The 19,377-nt window shown below is 36.2% G+C and overlaps 1 protein-coding gene across 8 annotated transcripts in view; it reads left to right on the top strand.

Moving 5' to 3' along the window:
* UPF2 (UPF2 regulator of nonsense mediated mRNA decay) overlaps positions 1-19,377 on the top strand; it is a 127,178-nt gene that overhangs the window by 83,122 nt on the left and 24,679 nt on the right. For 6 of the 8 annotated variants that reach the window (XM_036352309.1, XM_036352292.1, XM_036352301.1 and 3 more), the window contains exons 11-17: positions 2,495-2,611; positions 6,019-6,204; positions 8,252-8,455; positions 9,346-9,621; positions 11,724-11,907; positions 18,482-18,621; positions 18,998-19,102. In XM_036352309.1, the coding sequence (XP_036208202.1) occupies positions 2,495-2,611; positions 6,019-6,204; positions 8,252-8,455; positions 9,346-9,621; positions 11,724-11,907; positions 18,482-18,621; positions 18,998-19,102 (1,212 nt within the window). The remainder of the gene's footprint in view (positions 1-2,494; positions 2,612-6,018; positions 6,205-8,251; positions 8,456-9,345; positions 9,622-11,723; positions 11,908-18,481; positions 18,622-18,997; positions 19,103-19,377) is intronic. The other 2 variants (XM_036352333.1, XM_036352351.1) reach the window with 2 other exon arrangements.

Below are 19,377 nucleotides of genomic sequence, written 5' to 3'. Positions count from 1 at the left end.
GGGTCTCTAACACATACAATGGTGAATTATGTATGTACTTCCAGGTATAATGGTAATCTATTCAACTGCGTAGAGTCATCCCTTCACACAATTCTCTGCCTCGCCATGCATTCAGTGCGATTCTAAGAAAAATAATTCAGTATAAATTTTATAGTAAATCACAAAAAGTTTCACTGAAAAAAAATATGTAAAACTAAAGTTATTGTAATTTTACTGAATGTTGCCATTTGCGCAAAAAATTAGCAAAAATGGCCCGTGCCACCTGTTAGCGCGCGATAAAAACTACCCGCAAACAATGTGTTAAAAAAACACTATGAACAAATTCCTATGCACACTGCACATATCTTATTTTGAAGTAAAAAAACAAAATGGGAACAAATACAATGTTTGTATTTGCATGTGGCCTGCGGACCATAGTTTGAGGACCCCTGCTTTAAGGGATGAAGCTGTATTAGAAATAAAGAAGGTTAGTTGGCCCTGGCCTGTGTGGCTCAATTAGCTGAGTGTAGTCCCATGTACCAAAAGGTCACTAGTTTGATTTCCCATCGTGGACATGCTCAGTTGTGGGCTCGATCCCCAGTAGGGGGGAGCAGGAGGCAGCCAATTACATCAGTGTTTCTCTCTTACCCCCGCCCCTTTCCTTTCGCTCTAAAATCAATAAAAACATATTTTTAAAAAAACTAATAAAGAAGGTTAGTTGATAGTGATGAAGAGGTCATTTTAACATGAAATTGTTACTTCCTGAATCAGTATACATCTAATAATGTAGCTTCAAAGTATATAAAGAAACAATTGACAAAAGAAATCTAATCTAATAAAAGACAAACATGCAAATTGACCATACCTTCGCTATGCCTTAAGCCACGCCCACCAGCCAGAGTGACTATATGCAAATTAACCCAACCAAGATGGTGGCTGGCAGCCAATGAGCTGGAGCGAGCAGAAGGCTTGGTTGCTCCAGTGATAGAGGAAGCCAAGCTTCCCACAGCCAGCTCTGAGCTCCACTGAAGGCAACAAAGTTTCAATTATAGAAGATAAATAAACCCCAGATCCCTGTTTTCAGTGGGCCATGGCCGTGGAGCTGGAGCAAGCAGGAGGCTTGGCAGAGGGCTCTGAGCTCCACTGAAGGCAACAAAGTTTCAATTATAGAAGGTAAATAAATACCAGAATAAAGAAAAAAAGGAGAGGCTGGGAGCTTCCATCGCCAGGGGGCTTGGCCAGCCTGAAAACAGACCTCAGCCCCTCACCCAGGCTGGCCAGGTACCCCAGTAGGGACCCCCACCCTGAAGGGGGTGTGACCAGCCTGCAAACACCCATCACTCACCCAGGCTGGCCAGGCACCCCAGCGGGACCCCCACCCTGATCCTGGACACCTTTCAGGGCAAACCAGCCAGCCCCCACGCATGCACCAGGCCTCTATCCTATATAGTAAACAGGTAATATGCAAACTGACCCTAACAGCAGAAGGACTGGGAATGACTGATCACTATGACACACACTGACCACCGGGGGCAGACGCTCAATGCAGAAGCTGCCCTCTAGTGGTCAGGGTGTCTCACATGGGAGGAGCTCTGCTCAGCCACAAGCCAGGCTGATGGCTGCCAGTACAGCGGTGGTGGTGGGATCCTCTCCTGCCTCCTCAGCAGCGCTAAGGATGTCCCACTGCAGTTTAGGCCTGCTCCCCGCTGGCAAGTGGACATCCCCTGAGGGCTGCTGGACTGCCAGAGGGATGTCTGATTGCCATCTTAGGCCCAGTCCCCCGGGGAGTGGACCTAAGCCAGCAGGTGGTCATCCCCTGAGGGGTCCCAGACTGAGAGGGCACAGGCCGGGCTGAGGGACCCCCCCTCCCCCCCGAGTGCACAAATTTTCGTGCACCGGGCCTCTAGTATATACAGAATTGAACAGCACAATTAACAGCTTTGATGTATTTGGCACTATACCCAATAGAATCAGAATTTACATGGAAAAATATTCATGTTAGTCAAAACAACCAAGATAACAAATGATGTGATATGTCTGAATCTATTTGGTTTAGAAAATATGCATAGAAAAAGATTGGGAGAATAAATACTACCAAATTGTTGTGGTAATGTGTTGTGTTTATAAATTTTATACAATAAGTCTTTTGTAGTCAGAATATTAAAAATAAATGCTATTTAAACCAAAACAAAATAATTTAGAGAATGTAAGCTATATATGTGATGTGTTTAAATTTGTGACATTTAATAATACATTTAGAAAGGGCTTTGTTATTAATTTCCATATATCTATCTAAAACGAAAAATATTAAATATATTGAAGCTTTTAGAAAAGATTTTTATGGCAAAACACAAAAGATGTCTATTGATGAGGACTGTTAAACTAAAAGACTAGCTTTTGTTTTTTTATACTGACAGTTTTAAAATTGTTACACACATTAGAAATATAATGTTTTTTTTCTCTAATAGGCTTGAAGTATTGTCTTTGTGGTTTTTCATCATTATTATTATTACAGATGCTTCTATCAGACTTTTCCCATCACCATATTGAAATGGCATGTACCCTATTGGAAACATGTGGAAGATTTCTTTTCAGATCTCCAGAATCTCACTTGAGGACCAGTGTACTTTTGGTAAGGGTTTGAGAATCCTAGCAAGAGCTTGAGGTTGTTGATTTACTTCAGGGGTTAAAAATGTTGACCAGTGCCTGCTTGCTCTGTCATAAAAACATAAACTTTTTTACCTTAACTAGAACATCCTATACATATGAGCTGCCATTCCTGGATAGCCGTTGGTATTTTTCTCGCTTGGCTCTTAGTGAGTTAACAATATTGTGATTGGGGATTAAGTTTAACCAAAGATAACTTTAAAAAAAATCTTTAATGTTGAAATTATTATAGATGTAGATATCCCCCCCCCCCCCCTTAACTCCTTCTTGCCCGCCCCCGCCCCAGGCCTTTACCACACTATTATCTGTGTTCATGGGTTATGCACATATGCATACAAGTTCTAACCAAAAATAACTTTGATAAATGATACAAATGAGCAGGTACTCTTAATACTATTATGTTAGGTTGGCGTGCCATAAGCACATAAATTATAAACAACATATATAATTAAATTTTAAAATTAAAAAATATAAAATATAAGTCTAAAAAATTACCTTGTGAGAGAAGTTATTTCGTAAGTTAATTAGAATGGTTAAATGACCATCAAGTTTATTAATCAATTAAGTTATTATGCTTATTGGTAATATTCATGCAGTTTGCTGATAGCCTTTTGCCGGTTTGGTATTAGTGTTCAAGAGAGCTCTGGTTTAGGAATCCCTGGGCATACACTGTCATTACATCACTGTTGCTGTTACAAAAGTCTTCATTGTGTCATTTTCTCTAGGTATCTTATTTTTTTAGAATCCAGTTGTAAGCCTGAGTTCTCTGCCAATAATATTTAAAAATGAAGAAACATGAGAATTTATTTCTCCTAAACGAAAATATTAATGTGAAGGCCATCAAATAGAATTGATTTCCAAATTCTCTTTAAGTTTATATCATATTAATCATATAATAGTTATTCCAAGTTCAAATTTTATTGTAACATTGAGAAAATTCTTCCTCCTCTTTGGCTCCTACTGATAAGGTTAAATGAGACACTGCATATAAAAATGTATTAATTGAAACATGTTCTTATTAACCAATGTTACCCAATATATTTAATTAAATAAAAATGTAATAGAGATGCTAGCAAAGCTTAATTTTTATTATCTACTTTTTATTTATAACATTGAATCCTTAATATTTACTTTTTGCTGGGGAAAATATTTACTAATTGTGGTAGTATGGATGGACGTCACATTGCTGAAAACCAGAGTCCTTCCTGTCTGACTGGTTTTCTTGGTTCAGTGGATCTTTTCCGCTCTTACAGCAAAAGAAGCTAGCCTTTATTAGTGATTCTCTTGCTTTCTGGATAGAAACCTTATTTATCATTTAACGTTTTTGTGAGGCCTATGTGCAGGCATGTTTAGGAGAAGTGGTACAAAGTATACAAAGTGGTCCATATCTAGTGCTAATTCGAATACAATGTTGTAAATGCACTAATAGAGCTATGCAGAGAACATTATGGGCTCATGAGAGGGGAGAGGGTACTTAAGCTAGACTGATGAACCAAGAAATATCTTCCCTAACAGCTTCATAGTATTCACTGAATACAAACTCTTATGTCAGACCCATGGGGTATAAAGATGAAAAGATAGTCCATGCTCTCCTGGAGTCTAACTCAGACAGAGGAGTAAATAGGCAATTGGAATACATGTGTAAAAGCAATATAGGGCGTAGATAGAAGAGACATTTAATCTAGTCTTGGTATGTCAGGATAAGTTTCCTGTAAAAGTGGTGTTTATTTTAGAGACTAATCTGAGTCTTCAAGGCAGAGAAGAAAGACGAATCTAGTCAAGCAGCTGCAGATAAAACTAGAGAGGCAAGCAACAAAGTAGATTTATAAAGAGCCCTGAGTCCTTTACCAGCAGTTTCCCTCTACACACTTAAAACCCAGAGTTCTTACCATGTCAGCAGAGTCTGTTATTACTTAGCCCTCTCTACCTCTCATATCTCATTTCATGCAATTTCTTGTGAGCAACCTCAATGGCCTTCTTTTAGTTCCAGTAACATATAACTCTCTCGCCTCAGAGCCTCTCTGATCTTGCTATTGCTTCTGCTGTGAATGCTCTCTCCATGGCTCTTCTCAACCTTTTGTCATCTTTTGGGTCATAACTTAGATCTCACTTTCTTAGAGAGACTGTCCCTAACCCCCTCTACTTAAAGTATAAAGCAGGCTTCTCATAACTCTCCATCTTAGTGCCTTATTATTTTTCTTCATACCGCTGATTACAATTATTATTTAAAAGATTGTAAGTTTTTTTGTTGAATTGTTTATTCTGTCTTCTTACACCACACTGTTAGGCTTCACGAAGGTAGGAATCATGTCTGTCTTATTCACTGGTAAGTTCCAGCACCTGGAGTAGTGCCTAGCACATAGTAAGTGCTAAGTAAAATGTTTATTAAATGACTGAACAAATTCAGTAATCTTAGTGTTTAGTACAGTGGTTCTCAACCTTCTGGCCCTTTAAATACAGTTCCTCATGTTATGACCCAACCATAAAATTATTTTCGTTGCTACTTCATAACTGTAATGTTGCTACTGTTATGAATCGTAATGTAAATATCTGATATGCAGGATGGTCTTAGGCGACCCCTGTGAAAGGGTCGTTTGACCGCCAAAGGGGTCGCGACCCACAGGTTGAGAACCGCTGGTTTAGTATGATGCTATTTTAAGAATTGGGAGTGCTGTTTTAAGATCTTCAGCTAGTCAGTGGTTCTCAACAGGCATCTAGTGGGTAGAGGTCAAGGTCGCACAAAAACATCCTACAATGCACAGGACAGCCCCCATTCTCCCACAGCAAAGAATTATCCAGTTCACAATGTCAAATTGAGAAAGCCTAAAGTAGATGATGATTGACTAGATCTGTGTTTTTAATCACCTTCTCTGAGTTGATGCTCTGGACAAGATATAAGACCTTGGGGGCTTTTAGTTTTCTTATCTATAGAGACATGTCAGATTTATCTGGTACAGTATTGAATGGCACAAACTCTGAGAATAATTTTTTTTTTCTCAGTTGTTTGTGGGACAGCCAGCACCCCTTTATTCATATTTTTGGTTCTTAATTTCAATCACTCATATATATGAAACTTCTCATACTCAGAGGTCATGTAGTTTGGCAGAATTATAAATTACATTTGTAGCAAAAGTTCTCTGAATAAAGGCCTAAGACCAAGCAGTTATTAGCTAATTTGTTATAAACAAATGATCAGTGGCATAAGAATTAGTATGCTTGCACACTCTTAGAAATACAGAAGTACCGACTGGTTGTTTTTTTTCTTTTTCTAGACCTTTATCCTAAAATCTTATCACTGAGAATAGGAGTTTTGTAGGAATAAAGAAATCTTAGAATGAAAGTATTTTGACAAGTGTAGACTTTTTATTTTAGGAACAAATGATGAGAAAGAAACAAGCAATGCATCTTGATGCAAGATATGTCACAATGGTAGAGAATGCATATTACTACTGCAACCCACCTCCAGCCGAAAAAACAGTGAAAAAGAAACGTCCTCCTCTCCAGGAATATATCCGGAAACTTTTGTACAAGGATCTTTCCAAGGTCACCACTGAGAAGGTAAATCTTAATGGAATCATGGAATAATGGTCAGCGTGAGATTTGTGGTAGTTATATAATATTCAACTAAATTGTTTTCATCCTAATGATAATAGTATTAAAAGCAGTGTACTTTCCTTCTAGCCTGTGCATGAAATTTTAGGTCAGGACATATATTTCAGTTTTCCTAGATCAGTTTATTTATAAATTGCTTCAGTGTCCCATAAATTATAGTTAAGAAATGCAGGTACTTTGCATTGTTCACATTTTGTAAATGGAGAAATTAAAGCAGAGCTGTTCAAGTCGCAAGAGTGAACTTTAGGAGAGTTGGGATTAGATCCCAAGTTCCATTATGATTGACTCTATACAAATCACGCTAAGAAATAATTCATATGATGATACATAATATATGGGACAATATTTTGTTTTCCTATTATGATAACTTCTTAATTAAAAGGGCCATTCTTCTAAATTAAATTTTTTTTGAAACTCTGACTATGTCTCATATTCTATACAGAATATGAGACATAGTCAGTTGAATATGAGACATAGAGTTTCAAAAATATATATAACATCAAAATTTAAATTTGCCTTTACATATTTTTCTTGAGAGTAGGGGATCTTAACCTTGAATGGGTGTTAGAAAGCCCATGGCCCTCTGAAATTACATAGTTTTGAATTCTGGGCCTGTCCGTATTTTTCTGGAGATAAGGTCTGTGGCTTTCTTTGGATTCTCAACAGGAGTCACTTTCCAGAAAAGTTTAAGAACCACTGATCTGTGAACTGAATTATTGTAGTTACCTTACTAGAAACCTCACTTTTAAGTAAGATATGTTGAGCAAAACATTTCTTGGTTTATTCTACAAGTTGAAACACTACAATGTAGAACTTCTTTCTTTTTAGGAGATAAAGTAATGGAAATTAACTTCTGGACAGAAAATACATCTGGGGAGGATAAAATGAAATAATACATGGGTGGGAGAAAAGGTAATGATAGTGCAGCTTTGAAAATTGAAACCAACTTTCAGAGAGTCTGAAAAATAGTTGTTTGAAACAATAAGGATTTTGATAGCTGTTTAGAATTGACTAGAATTGTAATCATTTGGTAAAACTTCCTGTAAGCAGATCCCTTTTTTTGTAGGCTTATTATTAATTTGTGGACTATAGAGAAAATAAGTTATATGGGGCTGATAAGGGAGAATTGCAATTTAATGGTTTGATAGACTATCAAATATAGAAAAAGAGAGAATACTTATGAAGTTGAGATGACATTAACGTTGCCAGTGAAGCTGATATGAGAAAATATTTAGTGCTTAAAAGATGGATTGTGGATATAGAAATGAAAGGACTACTCTGCAATCTGCCAATAATATCCATATTCTTTCAGAATCAAAATGGATAGAACTTGATGATAGGTAGAGCTCTGCTAATTATCTCATTAACAGTATGGTCTTTGAAATCGTAATACCTAACTTTTATGGGGTATTTATAATGTGGCAGACACTTTCCTACATACTTCACATGTTTTAACTTGTCTAATCCTCACAACAAACTAGTAAGTGCTTTTATTATCCTCCCTTTTACATATGAGGAAACAGGACACTGTAATGTCAGTCTTGAGGTTATGTCTCCATTTTAAGTGATCTTTTAACCAATTAACCTTGGGTTTATTTATTTATTAATGGAAATTTTTGATTTTTAAAAGAAGTGTCTAAGATTATTGCGATTAAATGAAGCACAAAAGAAATCTTATTTTTGGTGAACCTTGAAAATTTCTTTCAGTGACTTTAGTGTATGAGTGTATACTGTTAGTTTGATTGAAGACTTAGAAACTCTAGGAAATACGGGGACATTATAGAAAGCTGGAGGAAAAATGTGAATACCATTTGTCAATAATTAGAACAATCTCATGTTTAATCTCTAACGTGAAAAATCTCATAGAGGATCTCTGAAGTATTTCCCATTTCAAAAGTTCTTTATCTGCATTATCATAATAACATATCTATATTATTGGGTATATTGGATTATATACTTGTCTAGTAATTTAAACAAAATTCTCTTTGTTTAGGTTTTGAGACAGATGCGAAAGTTGCCCTGGCAGGACCAAGAAGTGAAAGATTATGTTATTTGTTGTATGATAAACATCTGGAATGTGAAATATAATAGTATTCATTGTGTGGCAAACCTCTTAGCAGGACTAGTGCTCTACCAAGAGGATGTTGGAATCCATGTTGTGGATGGAGTTTTAGAAGATATTCGATTAGGAATGGAGGTAACACAAACTTTCTTTAAAGTTGTCAAATTGGAGTTTTGGAAGAATTTAAATAACTTTTAAATCCTGTTATTGAAAAATAATAATTTGAAGACCTTCTTTTATCTATATGGTGTCTTTTACTATTACCTCTTCAGAATTAGTGGTTTCTTAATAAACCCTGCTGTTCTAGATTTACTGTGCTTCCTTCTCTCAGGCTAATCCTGGGGTTTATTTTGCCTCTTTTTCTCAAGTCCAGTAAAGCTTATTTTGGAAGAATATAGTACATTTTTATTATTTCTGGGTTACTATTGGGAAAATAAATTTATTAATTAGAAGAATTGTAATCATTTGGTAAAACTTCCTGTAAGCAGATCCCTTTTTTTTTTGTAGGCTTATTGTTAATTTGTGGACTATAGAGAAAATAAGTTATATGGGGCTGATAAGGGAGAATTACAATTTAATGGTTTGATAGACTATCAAAGCAATTCACTTAATGATAGCTAAATACCAAATTTAATACTTAACATATTTTTTATTAAACTTTAACATTTTTTATTAAACTTTTAAAAAAATTGATTTAAATAACATTGATTGGCTGCCTTCCACATGTGCCCCAACCAGGAATCAAACCTGCCACCCTTTCATGCATGGGATCAACAGAACTACACAAGCCAGGACAACTTTTTTTTTTTTTTTTTTTTTACATTTTGTAGATACACATTTCCTAAAGAGAGAAAAAGGATACTCACAAGTGACCACCTTATTAGAAAAGAAGCAAAGAACCCATTAATTTTTCTCTGTTCAGTGTTTCTTCAGTAATTGATACTGTCAAGTGACAGGGGAATTTTGCCTCTTTTTACCACATTACTGTTCTTTAATGCAAATCTTGTGTGTTTTTTTTCTTTTAGGTTAATCAACCTAAATTCAATCAGAGACGTATCAGCAGTGCCAAGTTTTTAGGGGAACTTTATAATTACCGCATGGTGGAATCAGCTGTTATTTTTAGAACTCTTTATTCTTTTACTTCATTTGGTGTTAACCCTGATGGCTCACCAAGTTCACTGGACCCTCCTGAGCACCTTTTCAGAATTAGACTAGTGTGCACTATTTTGGATACTTGTGGCCAGTACTTTGACAGAGGTTCCAGTAAACGAAAACTTGATTGCTTCCTTGTATATTTTCAGGTATATAAGCTGAAATATGCAGTTTGGCACCATTTAATACATTGGTTGTGTTACAAAAATATTCGAGCAGAAACATTATAGCATTCACATATCACATATGAGATATGTTCATAATTAGACTAAATTTGATTTATTCTTCCTGCAAAGATGCTTTAGAGATTTAAAAAATTTGATGAATTTTATGATATAAACATTCTAATTCCATTGTAACTTTTATGATTGATTGTTAATTTTGAAAATTATTTTGGTATACTTTATAAATTTGGAATGGTAATTTATGAATTATATTTGGTACAGTAACTTATGAATTAAAAAACTTGTGATTTTTATATGTACATTTTTATCACTCATCTGTGTTCTGGTTTTACATATAAAATTATTTTTAAATGATATAACTTTTTTTTTTTTTTAAAGAAAAAACTCACTCTGGGGAAAACGTTTTTAACATGGAAGAAACTCTTGAGTTGTGCTTTTCATATCTTAATTTTAGTTAATTATGTAAGCTTATGATTTAGAGCAAGTGTAGTATAAATTGAATTCAGGTACAAATACAGAGATGTTTCTACAATTCCTTTAAAGTAGGTGTTCCAAAAGTTAACTTTGTAGGTTGGTTGTTTGGAACCCAATCACTGTTTCCCATAAAATACTGAGCAGGGTGAACAATTCACTGTTGAATTGTCTAGATGTTGTTGAAAGAAGGTATCAATAGTACCATTAAAGTCTATATGATCACTACTTCTAGTATTGTTTTCACTCATCCATTGATGAAGAAAATACATTTAAAACTAAAACTGGAGGTGTAAAAATACATCCACATAATGGCTGGTGTTAAGTGGGGGTAAATGTTCTTGGGGAAGAGCAGTTTATTAACTTTATCCTACCATGAGGAAGGGGATTGCACATTTGAGAATCCGATTCCCTTTGTCTCTAAGGACTGTCTTAGGTTGGAGACTGCCTGTATTGAAAACCAATTTTGCTGCAGAGTGTTAGCTGTAATTGTCAGCATCCAAAGTAGAATCTTTTTCAGAAGAGAATCCTTATTTTGCATTTAATCTGACATCCCAAGTGGAGAGAAAAGAGTTATCCCAAAATATCCAAGAGACAATGAGACAGAGGCATTTTCCACATTGATAAACAGGCAGAAATATGCAGCAGGCTTAACCTTGAGGGGATGAAGTAAGAAGTGAGGCCTGGGGATGAGGTCAGTGTGTTCTGCCTAGAACATAGAGTGAACAGTTATGTCTTGGAAGGCCAGGTAGAAAGGATCACCCATAGTAGTGCTTCTAAACTTTAATGTGCATACACTTTACCTGGGAATAGTATTAAAATGCAGATTATTATTAAATTGGTCTGGGGTGTGGACTTGAGATTATGCATTTCTAACAAGCTCCAGTTGAGGTCTGCAATTTTGAGTAGCAAGGACCTAGAGCAAACTGGGGAAAGAAGAGTGAAGCACCCAGAGGATTACCTGTTTATATACAAGTAAATTCCTGGGTTGTGCTCTTCAATTAATGTTAACTTACAAAGTATAAAACAGAATGAGGGACCCAGGTGGGAGAAGAGAGGTAAAATATCTAAACAGTGCCATATACACAGTAGGTGTTCAATAAATGATTGTTGATTAATGATTTTTATATTTAAAACCCTATATATTTAGATAATTTAATTGACCTTTTTAAAATTCAAAGCAGGTATTATAGGGAAAATGATGAACATTTATCAAAACTATGTTTTTGAATCTGGTTGTTTTGTAAACTTTAACATTTAAACCCAGTTTGGGAGTGGGGTTTCTGACTTGTTTCATTATCTGAATATTTATTTGGTATTTTACCCACAATTTTTCCTTGTCTTTAAAAAGATTATGACAATTATAATAAAACAATATTTAGATTCAAGTCACCAAATGGCTTAGAAACTGTGTAGATGGAGGGAAATAATTGGAATTAGGATCATTGCTGTCGACCATTAATGCAAATGGTAGGTGTCTTGTACAACTTTTTAGCTTAGTTGTTATAGTTAGGTGAAGTCACATTACAGATTATTATTTAAAATATTTTGTTATTAATATTTTATAGCTAAATTTATTTTTTATTTGTCATCAGCGTTATGTTTGGTGGAAGAAAAGTTTGGAGGTTTGGACAAAAGAGCATCCATTTCCTATTGACATAGATTACATGATCAGTGATACACTAGAACTGCTGAGACCAAAGATCAAGCTTTGTAATTCTCTAGAAGAATCCATCAGGCAGGTACAAGACTTGGAACGAGAATTCTTAATAAAACTGGGTAAGCAATTAATTACAGAGAGACAATGAAAGTGATATTTGGCAGATTGTTTTTAGAATTTGCTTTATAATGTTATCAGACTTTACCTTTGTATACTTTCCATTTTTATATTGAGTGTTACATAGTATTAGGTAAGACATATGGGTGACATATTTTTTTGATTTCATAAAATAATCCCAAATTGGAGGTAAATACTTATGTAAGAATTGAAGCCAATGATAGCGATGAATAAATACAATTCTCTGTTGGCCTCACTTAATTTTAGAATTATTGGTTGCTAATATAAAATCTACTTTTAATTAGAGTACCTCTTACAATACAGTATGTAATTGCAACAAGCGTTATTTCTTAAGACATTGTAGGCTAGAAACTATAGAAGGGGATACCTGTTAGAAGTTTGGAACTACCCTACAGAATTTCAGACCTTATTCACTGGGAGAGTTGTCTCTATTTCTAAGAACTAGAGAAAATGTGAGAAATATGCTACAGGAGAATTGGTCTATTTACTTTCTCTGTGTCCTTTTGAGATTGTTGTGGAAGAAGAGGTAGCTCTTAAAAATATGCTTATTGATTTTAAAGAGAGAGGATGGGAGAAGGATAGAAATATCGATGAGTAACTCAGTCGGCTGCCTCCTGCACGCCCACTACTGGGGATCAAGTCCACAACCGGGCATGTGCTCTGACCAAGAATAGAACTGAGGACCTGTGGGTTCATGGGTTGATGCTCTACTACTGACCCACACCGGCTGAGTAGGAGTTAGCTCTTGAATAACTCTCATGAGGGACTGTAGGAGTTAACTAACTTTGTCAGTGGAAATAACTGGAACATGTAATCTTACTGCTCTGATTTACTTACAGATACTTATTAGCAGTTTTCTTTTTAGTCATTGTAAAATGACATGTTTTCAGGCTATTAAGCTAGTATTTTATTTCCTGCTAGCACTTGGGACCCATAAGGCTGTCATTAGGAGATTCTTACCTTCACCAATTATATTAATTGTATAAATTTGCTACATTGCATATCTGAAGAACTACTTTTCATGGTGAAAGCATTTTTACTTTTTCCCCTCTAAAACTATTTTTTCATATTACATCCAGCATATTAATAGGGTTTCTTTCTCCATAGGTAAATTCTCTTTTGGAGAATATGATTGCTGTTATCTATTTGAGCATTAATTTTAAAGGTGCTTCTAATTATGCAACTATTAACTTTTCTTACTACTCAAACCATAAAGACGTATGTGCTTCTTTTTGTACTTTGCCCCAAATCATCTACTTTCTTTTCCTTTTTTAGACTTCTAGTTGTCTAAAATTATCATTTTAAGCAAAGTGCTTATTTATGTATTTCATTAACTTTTTATGCTTTGAAATAGTTGAGTCATAGCCTTGTTTCTCAAAGATCTTTATGAATGATGCTCTGTATAGTGGGCATGAGGGAATACTAGTTTGACACCCAGTTTGGTAGCAGTAAAGAGAGCAATGTACTTTATCCTTTATTGACTGAAGGTTAAATTAAAGGACGTCAGACTTTCTTGAGGAGTCTGTTTAGAATATGGAAAGGGAAAAATAGGTCAGCGTTTGCAAGTGAAACTCTATAAAGATGGTTGCAACTGGAAATTATGCTATGAAGTTGTCCCAATTTAATTCTGTTTTAAACAGTCTAAGTATCAGGAAGAAGAGCTACATGAATAAATCTATATTAAATCTATTTCCTATTGATTAAATCCAGAAGATAATACAGAATCAAGAGCCTTTACTAGTTTTTCTGATTCAAGCACTTAACAAATTCATTATCTCAGTTTTATAGGAACATAATTCTAGCATAATAGTTAATGGATAAACACTAAAAATTTCTCATAATTATGCTTACCGATAGTTTTAAATAATTTTTAATATTATTAAAAGTAATATATGTTCATGGCAGAAATTTTGAAAAATAACAAGACAGAAATCACTGATACTCTATACTTAAGGATTATTATGTATTAACATTTTGATATATTTTCTTTTATTCTTTAAATTTTTTTCTAATGTTTATACAGTTTTATAAGTGGATTTCCCCTACATAATACATTATGAAATTTCTTCCTTGCATAAAGTATTTCTCTAAACCTTTATTATATTTTTTAAAAACTGGCTATATTCCTTCATATAAATGTACCATAATTTATGTAATTCCTGTTGTTTGACACAGATTATTTCAAATTTTGCACCACTATAAATAACACACTTGACTTATTTTCTTGTGCATCTTGATTTCTTAGTATAAACAGAATTATTGGCAAGTACATTCTCTTTAAATTTAATAACAAAATTAAGATGGTAATAAGCAATATTGTTTAATTTTGGTTTGGAAGTTCTAACTAGTCCTAAATAATAATGGCTAATATGCAAATTGACTAAATGGCAGAATGACCAATCGCTATGACACGCACTGACCACCAGGGGCCAGACACTCAGTGCAGGAGCTTCCCCCTGGTGGTCAGTGTGCTCCCACAGGGGGAGCGCCACTCAGCCAAAAGCTGGGCTCACGGCAGGCGAGCGCAGCGGTATTGACGGGAGGCTCTCCTGCGTCCACGGCAGCACTAAGGATGTCTGACTGAAGGCCTAAGCCATCAGTCGGAAATTTCTGAGGGCTCCTGGACTGCAAGAAGGCACAGGCTGGGCTGAGGGACACCCCCCTCAATCCCGCTGAGTGCACGAATTTCATGCACTAGGCCTCTAGCATTATAATAAAAGGAACAAAAATGAGGGAAATAAAAGTAAAAAAAGGAAAGAAGCCATAAGAATAAGTTATATTATAAATTTAAAGAGTGTATTTCATAAATTAGAAATAAAATCTGTAGGATAGATAAAAGGCCCAGAAATTGTCCAGTTAAATTCAGAACAATCATTTATGGTGAGCCAGGAATATTAAAGATAGGATAAGGGCAGCAGGTGAGCATTTGGGAGGAGAATTTGATAGAGAGCCACATCTTATATCGCCAAACTCTAGGTGGTTTAAAGAGTTAAATATTTGCCCTAACCAGTTTGCCTCAGTGGATAGAGCATCAGCCTGCAGACTCAAGGGTCCCAGGTTTGATTCCGGTCAAGGGCATGTACCTTGGTTGTGGGCAAATACCAGTAGGGAGTGTGCAGGAGGCAGCTGATCAGTGTTTCTCTCTCATCGATGTTTCTAACTCTCTATCCCTCTCCCTTTTTCTCAAAAAAATCAATAAAATATATATTTTTAAAAAGTTAAATACTTTTTTGAAGTTAAAAATAGATCTGATTATCAAATATTTTCAGAGGTTAATTTTCTCAAATTTAAAATGATAGAAGAAAGCATGCGTATAGATTTAGGTTTTTAAAATGTACAATAAAAATTAATATGAAATTAGTTTTCTTGCTAAGTTGTTAACACTTACATAAAGAACACAGGTAAATTGGTAATAAAATAGAATACCCCAATAGAAAAATGAACAGGACATAATCAAATAAGGGAGAGCAGGGAAGAGTTGGTGTTTTTATTGAGTACTGCCTGATTGCCAGAATGATAGAGGAAGGTAATGTTACTGATTTTTGACAGATGAGTTTAAGTAAGCCAAATCAAAATACTAGGTTAAGCAATCAAGTCAACTGTGCTCTTTCTGACATGTTAAGTATATGGGGGAAATGCTCAGCATGTCTAGTAAACAGAGAAATGTAAATTAAAACACAATCTGAAAGGAAGTACTATAGTTTATTACCATCTCTGTTATGAGCATGAAAATGGAGGCACCAAGCAGCTCAAATGTAAGAGGACAGTATTTGATTTCTATCTCCAAGTACACTTAATTCTGACACACACATTTAAATATTTTACTGTCTAGAGTTTGCATTTTGTCATCTCTGTTTTTTATATATACACTAGAAGCCCGGTGCATGAATTCGTGCACGGGTAGGGTCCCTCTGGGTGGCCTGCAGGGATCGGGCCGAAACCCGCAGTCCAATGCTACCTGTAGCTCCTACCTGCTGCTCCTGCTCATCCCGGACCCACTGTGCCTGCCGCGGGCTCGCGCCCAATCAGTCCCGATCAGGAGAGGCTCGTGCTGCCACAGCAGCCCTCGCCAGCCATGAGCCCTGTGTCTGGCAACCTCCCAAGGGGAGTGGCCTGTGGGATCGGGTTGAAACCGGCTCTCCGACATCGCCCAAGGGGTCCTGAATTGCGAGAGGGCACAGGCCAGGCTGAGGGACCCCACCAGTGTGCGATTGGGCCAGGGAGGGACAGCAGGAGGGCTCCGGGGCATGTCCAGCCCATCTCACTCAGTCCCAATCGGTTGGACCCCAGCAGCAAGCTAACCTAGCGGTCAGAGCGTCTGCCCACTGGTGGTCAGTGCACATCAGAGCTATTTGTCAACTGGTCAACTGGGAGCTTCAGTCACAGGCCAGCCTGAAAACGGCCCTCAGCCCCTCACCCAGACTGGCCAGGCACCCCAGTGGGGACTCCCACCCTGATCCAGGACATCCTTCAGGGCAAACCAGCTGGCCCCCACCCGTGCACCAGGCCTCTATCCTATATAGTAAAAGGGTAATATGCAAACTGACCCTAACAGCAGAATGACTGGGAATGACTGGTCACTATGACACACACTGACTCCTGCAGACGCTCAATGCAGGAGCTGCCCTCTGGTGGTCAGTGCACTCCCACATGGGGGAGCTCTGCTCAGCCACAAGCCAGGCTAATGGCTGCTAGTTCAGCGGTGGTGGTGGGATCCTCTCCTGCCTCCTCAGCAGCGCTAAGGATATCCGACTACAGCTTAGGCCTGCTCCCCACTGGCAAGTGGACATCCCCCGAGGGCTGCCGGGCTGCCAAAGGGATGTCTGACTGCCAGCTTAGGCCCAATCCCCTGGGGAGCAGGCCTAAGCCAGCAGGTGGTCATCCCCGGAGAGGTCCCAGACTATGAGAGGGCACAGGCCGGGCTGAGGGACTCCCCCACCCCCGAGTGCACAAATTTTTGTGCACCGGGCCTGTAGTTAACATATAAAGTCTATTTCTTTCTATGAAAACTAATAAATAGTAGGTAGAAAATATTTAAGTTAAATGGAATTTAAATCTGAGACACCAACTTTCTTTCTCAGTATTATTTTCCATGTAAAATAGATCTCACTGAGCTTCATCCATCTTCTCAATTTTTTTCAAATTTCCAAACTTGAACGTATCTACTTTAATCACTCTGTACTTCTGTATTTTTCTGTTTTTTAAAAAAATGTATTTTTTAAATTCAGAGAGAAAGGGAGAAGGAGCAAGAGATAGAAACATCTATGATGAGAGAGAACCATCGATTGGCTTCCTCCTGCACAGCCCCTACTGGGGATCGAGCCCGCAATCGCAATCAGGCATGTGCTCTGACTGGGAACTGAGCCGTGACCTCCTGGTTCATAGGAGTAATTTTTTTACTTTTATTGGTTGGGTTATTAAAACTCTCTGGGCTTCAGTAGTCCTCATAAAATGGAAGGGTTAAATCACATCATTAGTAAAATTTCTTTCTGTGCTAATTGACCAAGATTCTGTGAGTAAATAACTATTTACTAAACACCTACTGTGTATTTATCAATATATGGCCTCTGAGAAGTTTTGAATATGCATATAAAAGAAGTTCTTTGTTTTTAAGGGACTTCTAATCTAATGTAACACTTCTGAAATAATTTAAAAAATATTACATGGTATGTATATTCTTAAATGTAAAGTGCTCTGATAAACTCTCCAAGTGCTTTAGAAGCAAGTAGGGGGCAAAGTAATGGAATTTATATTGAGAAGAGTATTGATAAGCAAGATTGCAAGGTAGTGTGCTTTTTAATGACAAGAATCTGACCTCACTATAGCAGAAGGCGTGGGAGAAAACATGGGAAAGGGATCCGATGAAGCCATATTATGCGCCTCTTGAAAGTAGAGAAGTAGTTTGGCATTCAGATGATAAGAGGAATGAAGTAGATAGTGAAATGTGGATGAACATGGGGAGGTGGAAGCAAATTCAAGCCAGAGAGTTCCCTCAGGAGGAGAATGCTGTTACTGAAGGAAAAAACTAAGTTCTGTGGTGGCACAGCTGCTAGGTGTGTCAACATACTGCTTTGCCTTTCCTTAGTCCTGATTTGCAGACATTCAAATAGATCGTCCAATGTGATTTCTCCATTAAAGTGACAATTTTATATCTTGAGTTTTTAGAGATTCTTGAAATATTTGATTAAAAAGTGGAACTGGAAAAAAAAAAAGTGGAACCGAGCTACATTCTGTATGGCTGAGGCAGCATCTTATGTGCTGCTACTTTTTGCCTTTATTTTTTTGAGACTGAGATAAACAGTTTGAAGCTCTAGAAAAGGGGAAAATGTGTTTTTTTCTTTTTTGTTAGTGACTAAGAAATATATCAGCTGAAATGAAGTTCTGTTTAATTTTTTAAATGTTTATCAAAATAGTTTAAAATTCTGTTCCTATTTTACTGTTGTTTTGAAAAAAGTGGCTATTGAATTTTCTTAATACATACTTTTAAATGAAGTGGTATTGAAAACTTGCCTTTATCTTTTTAAATGTATTTTTCTACTTTCCTCTTACTTCAAGGCCTAGTAAATGACAAAGATTCAAAAGATTCTATGACAGAAGGAGAAAATCTTGAAGAAGATGAAGAAGAAGAAGAAGGAGGAGCTGAAACAGAAGAACAATCTGGAAATGAAAGTGAAGTAAATGAACCAGAAGAAGAGGTGATGACTTTTATTTATAGCAAATAGGTACATTTGTACTAGAGTATTTTGACTATATGAGCAAAAATTTTCTTTATAAAATAAAATCTACCCCTCAGTTGTATTATAGCAAATGTAACTAATAGTATCTCTGATATAAAATCTCTGGATTAATTAAGGGTTTTTAAAAAGTAAATACTGATCATAAGATTGTTTTTATTATTATTATTTAATCAGAGAGGAAGGGCGAGGTATGTAATAATTGTTGCCCGCTGACTTTGCTCTACATTTGGGAATAATAAACAGTTATACAGATGTTTCAAAATCGTTTTAAGGCATGTAAAATGTAATAACCCTTTTCAAAATGTTTTAATCATCTAATGTTAAATAATTTCAGGAGGGTTCTGATAATGATGAGGAGGAAGGAGAGGAAGAAGAGGAAGAGAATACAGATTATCTTACAGATTCAAATAAGGAGAATGAAACTGATGAAGAAAATACCGTATGTATGGCTGAAAATTTGCTTCTTGAAATTGTGCAACATTTTCATAGTATTTCAGTTTTAGCCACCAAAGTTTCATTTCTTATAATTATTGAAAACTATTTCTTTAGGTATTTATTTTCAATTTGTTTTCCTAAATACTTTTCTTTAACAAGTTATTTTAATATTTAATAATGTTATATATTTTACTCACTCATTCCTTAAGTATGTTAAACAAGTTAAGTTATCAATACAAAAGGCTCTGTTATACAAAACATTAATGTTAAAATTTCTGG

This window comes from Myotis myotis, unplaced genomic scaffold, assembly GCF_014108235.1.
Source record: "Myotis myotis isolate mMyoMyo1 unplaced genomic scaffold, mMyoMyo1.p scaffold_m19_p_1, whole genome shotgun sequence".
Taxonomy (NCBI): domain Eukaryota; kingdom Metazoa; phylum Chordata; class Mammalia; order Chiroptera; family Vespertilionidae; genus Myotis; species Myotis myotis.
This window is presented reverse-complemented; position numbering and strand designations above follow the sequence as displayed.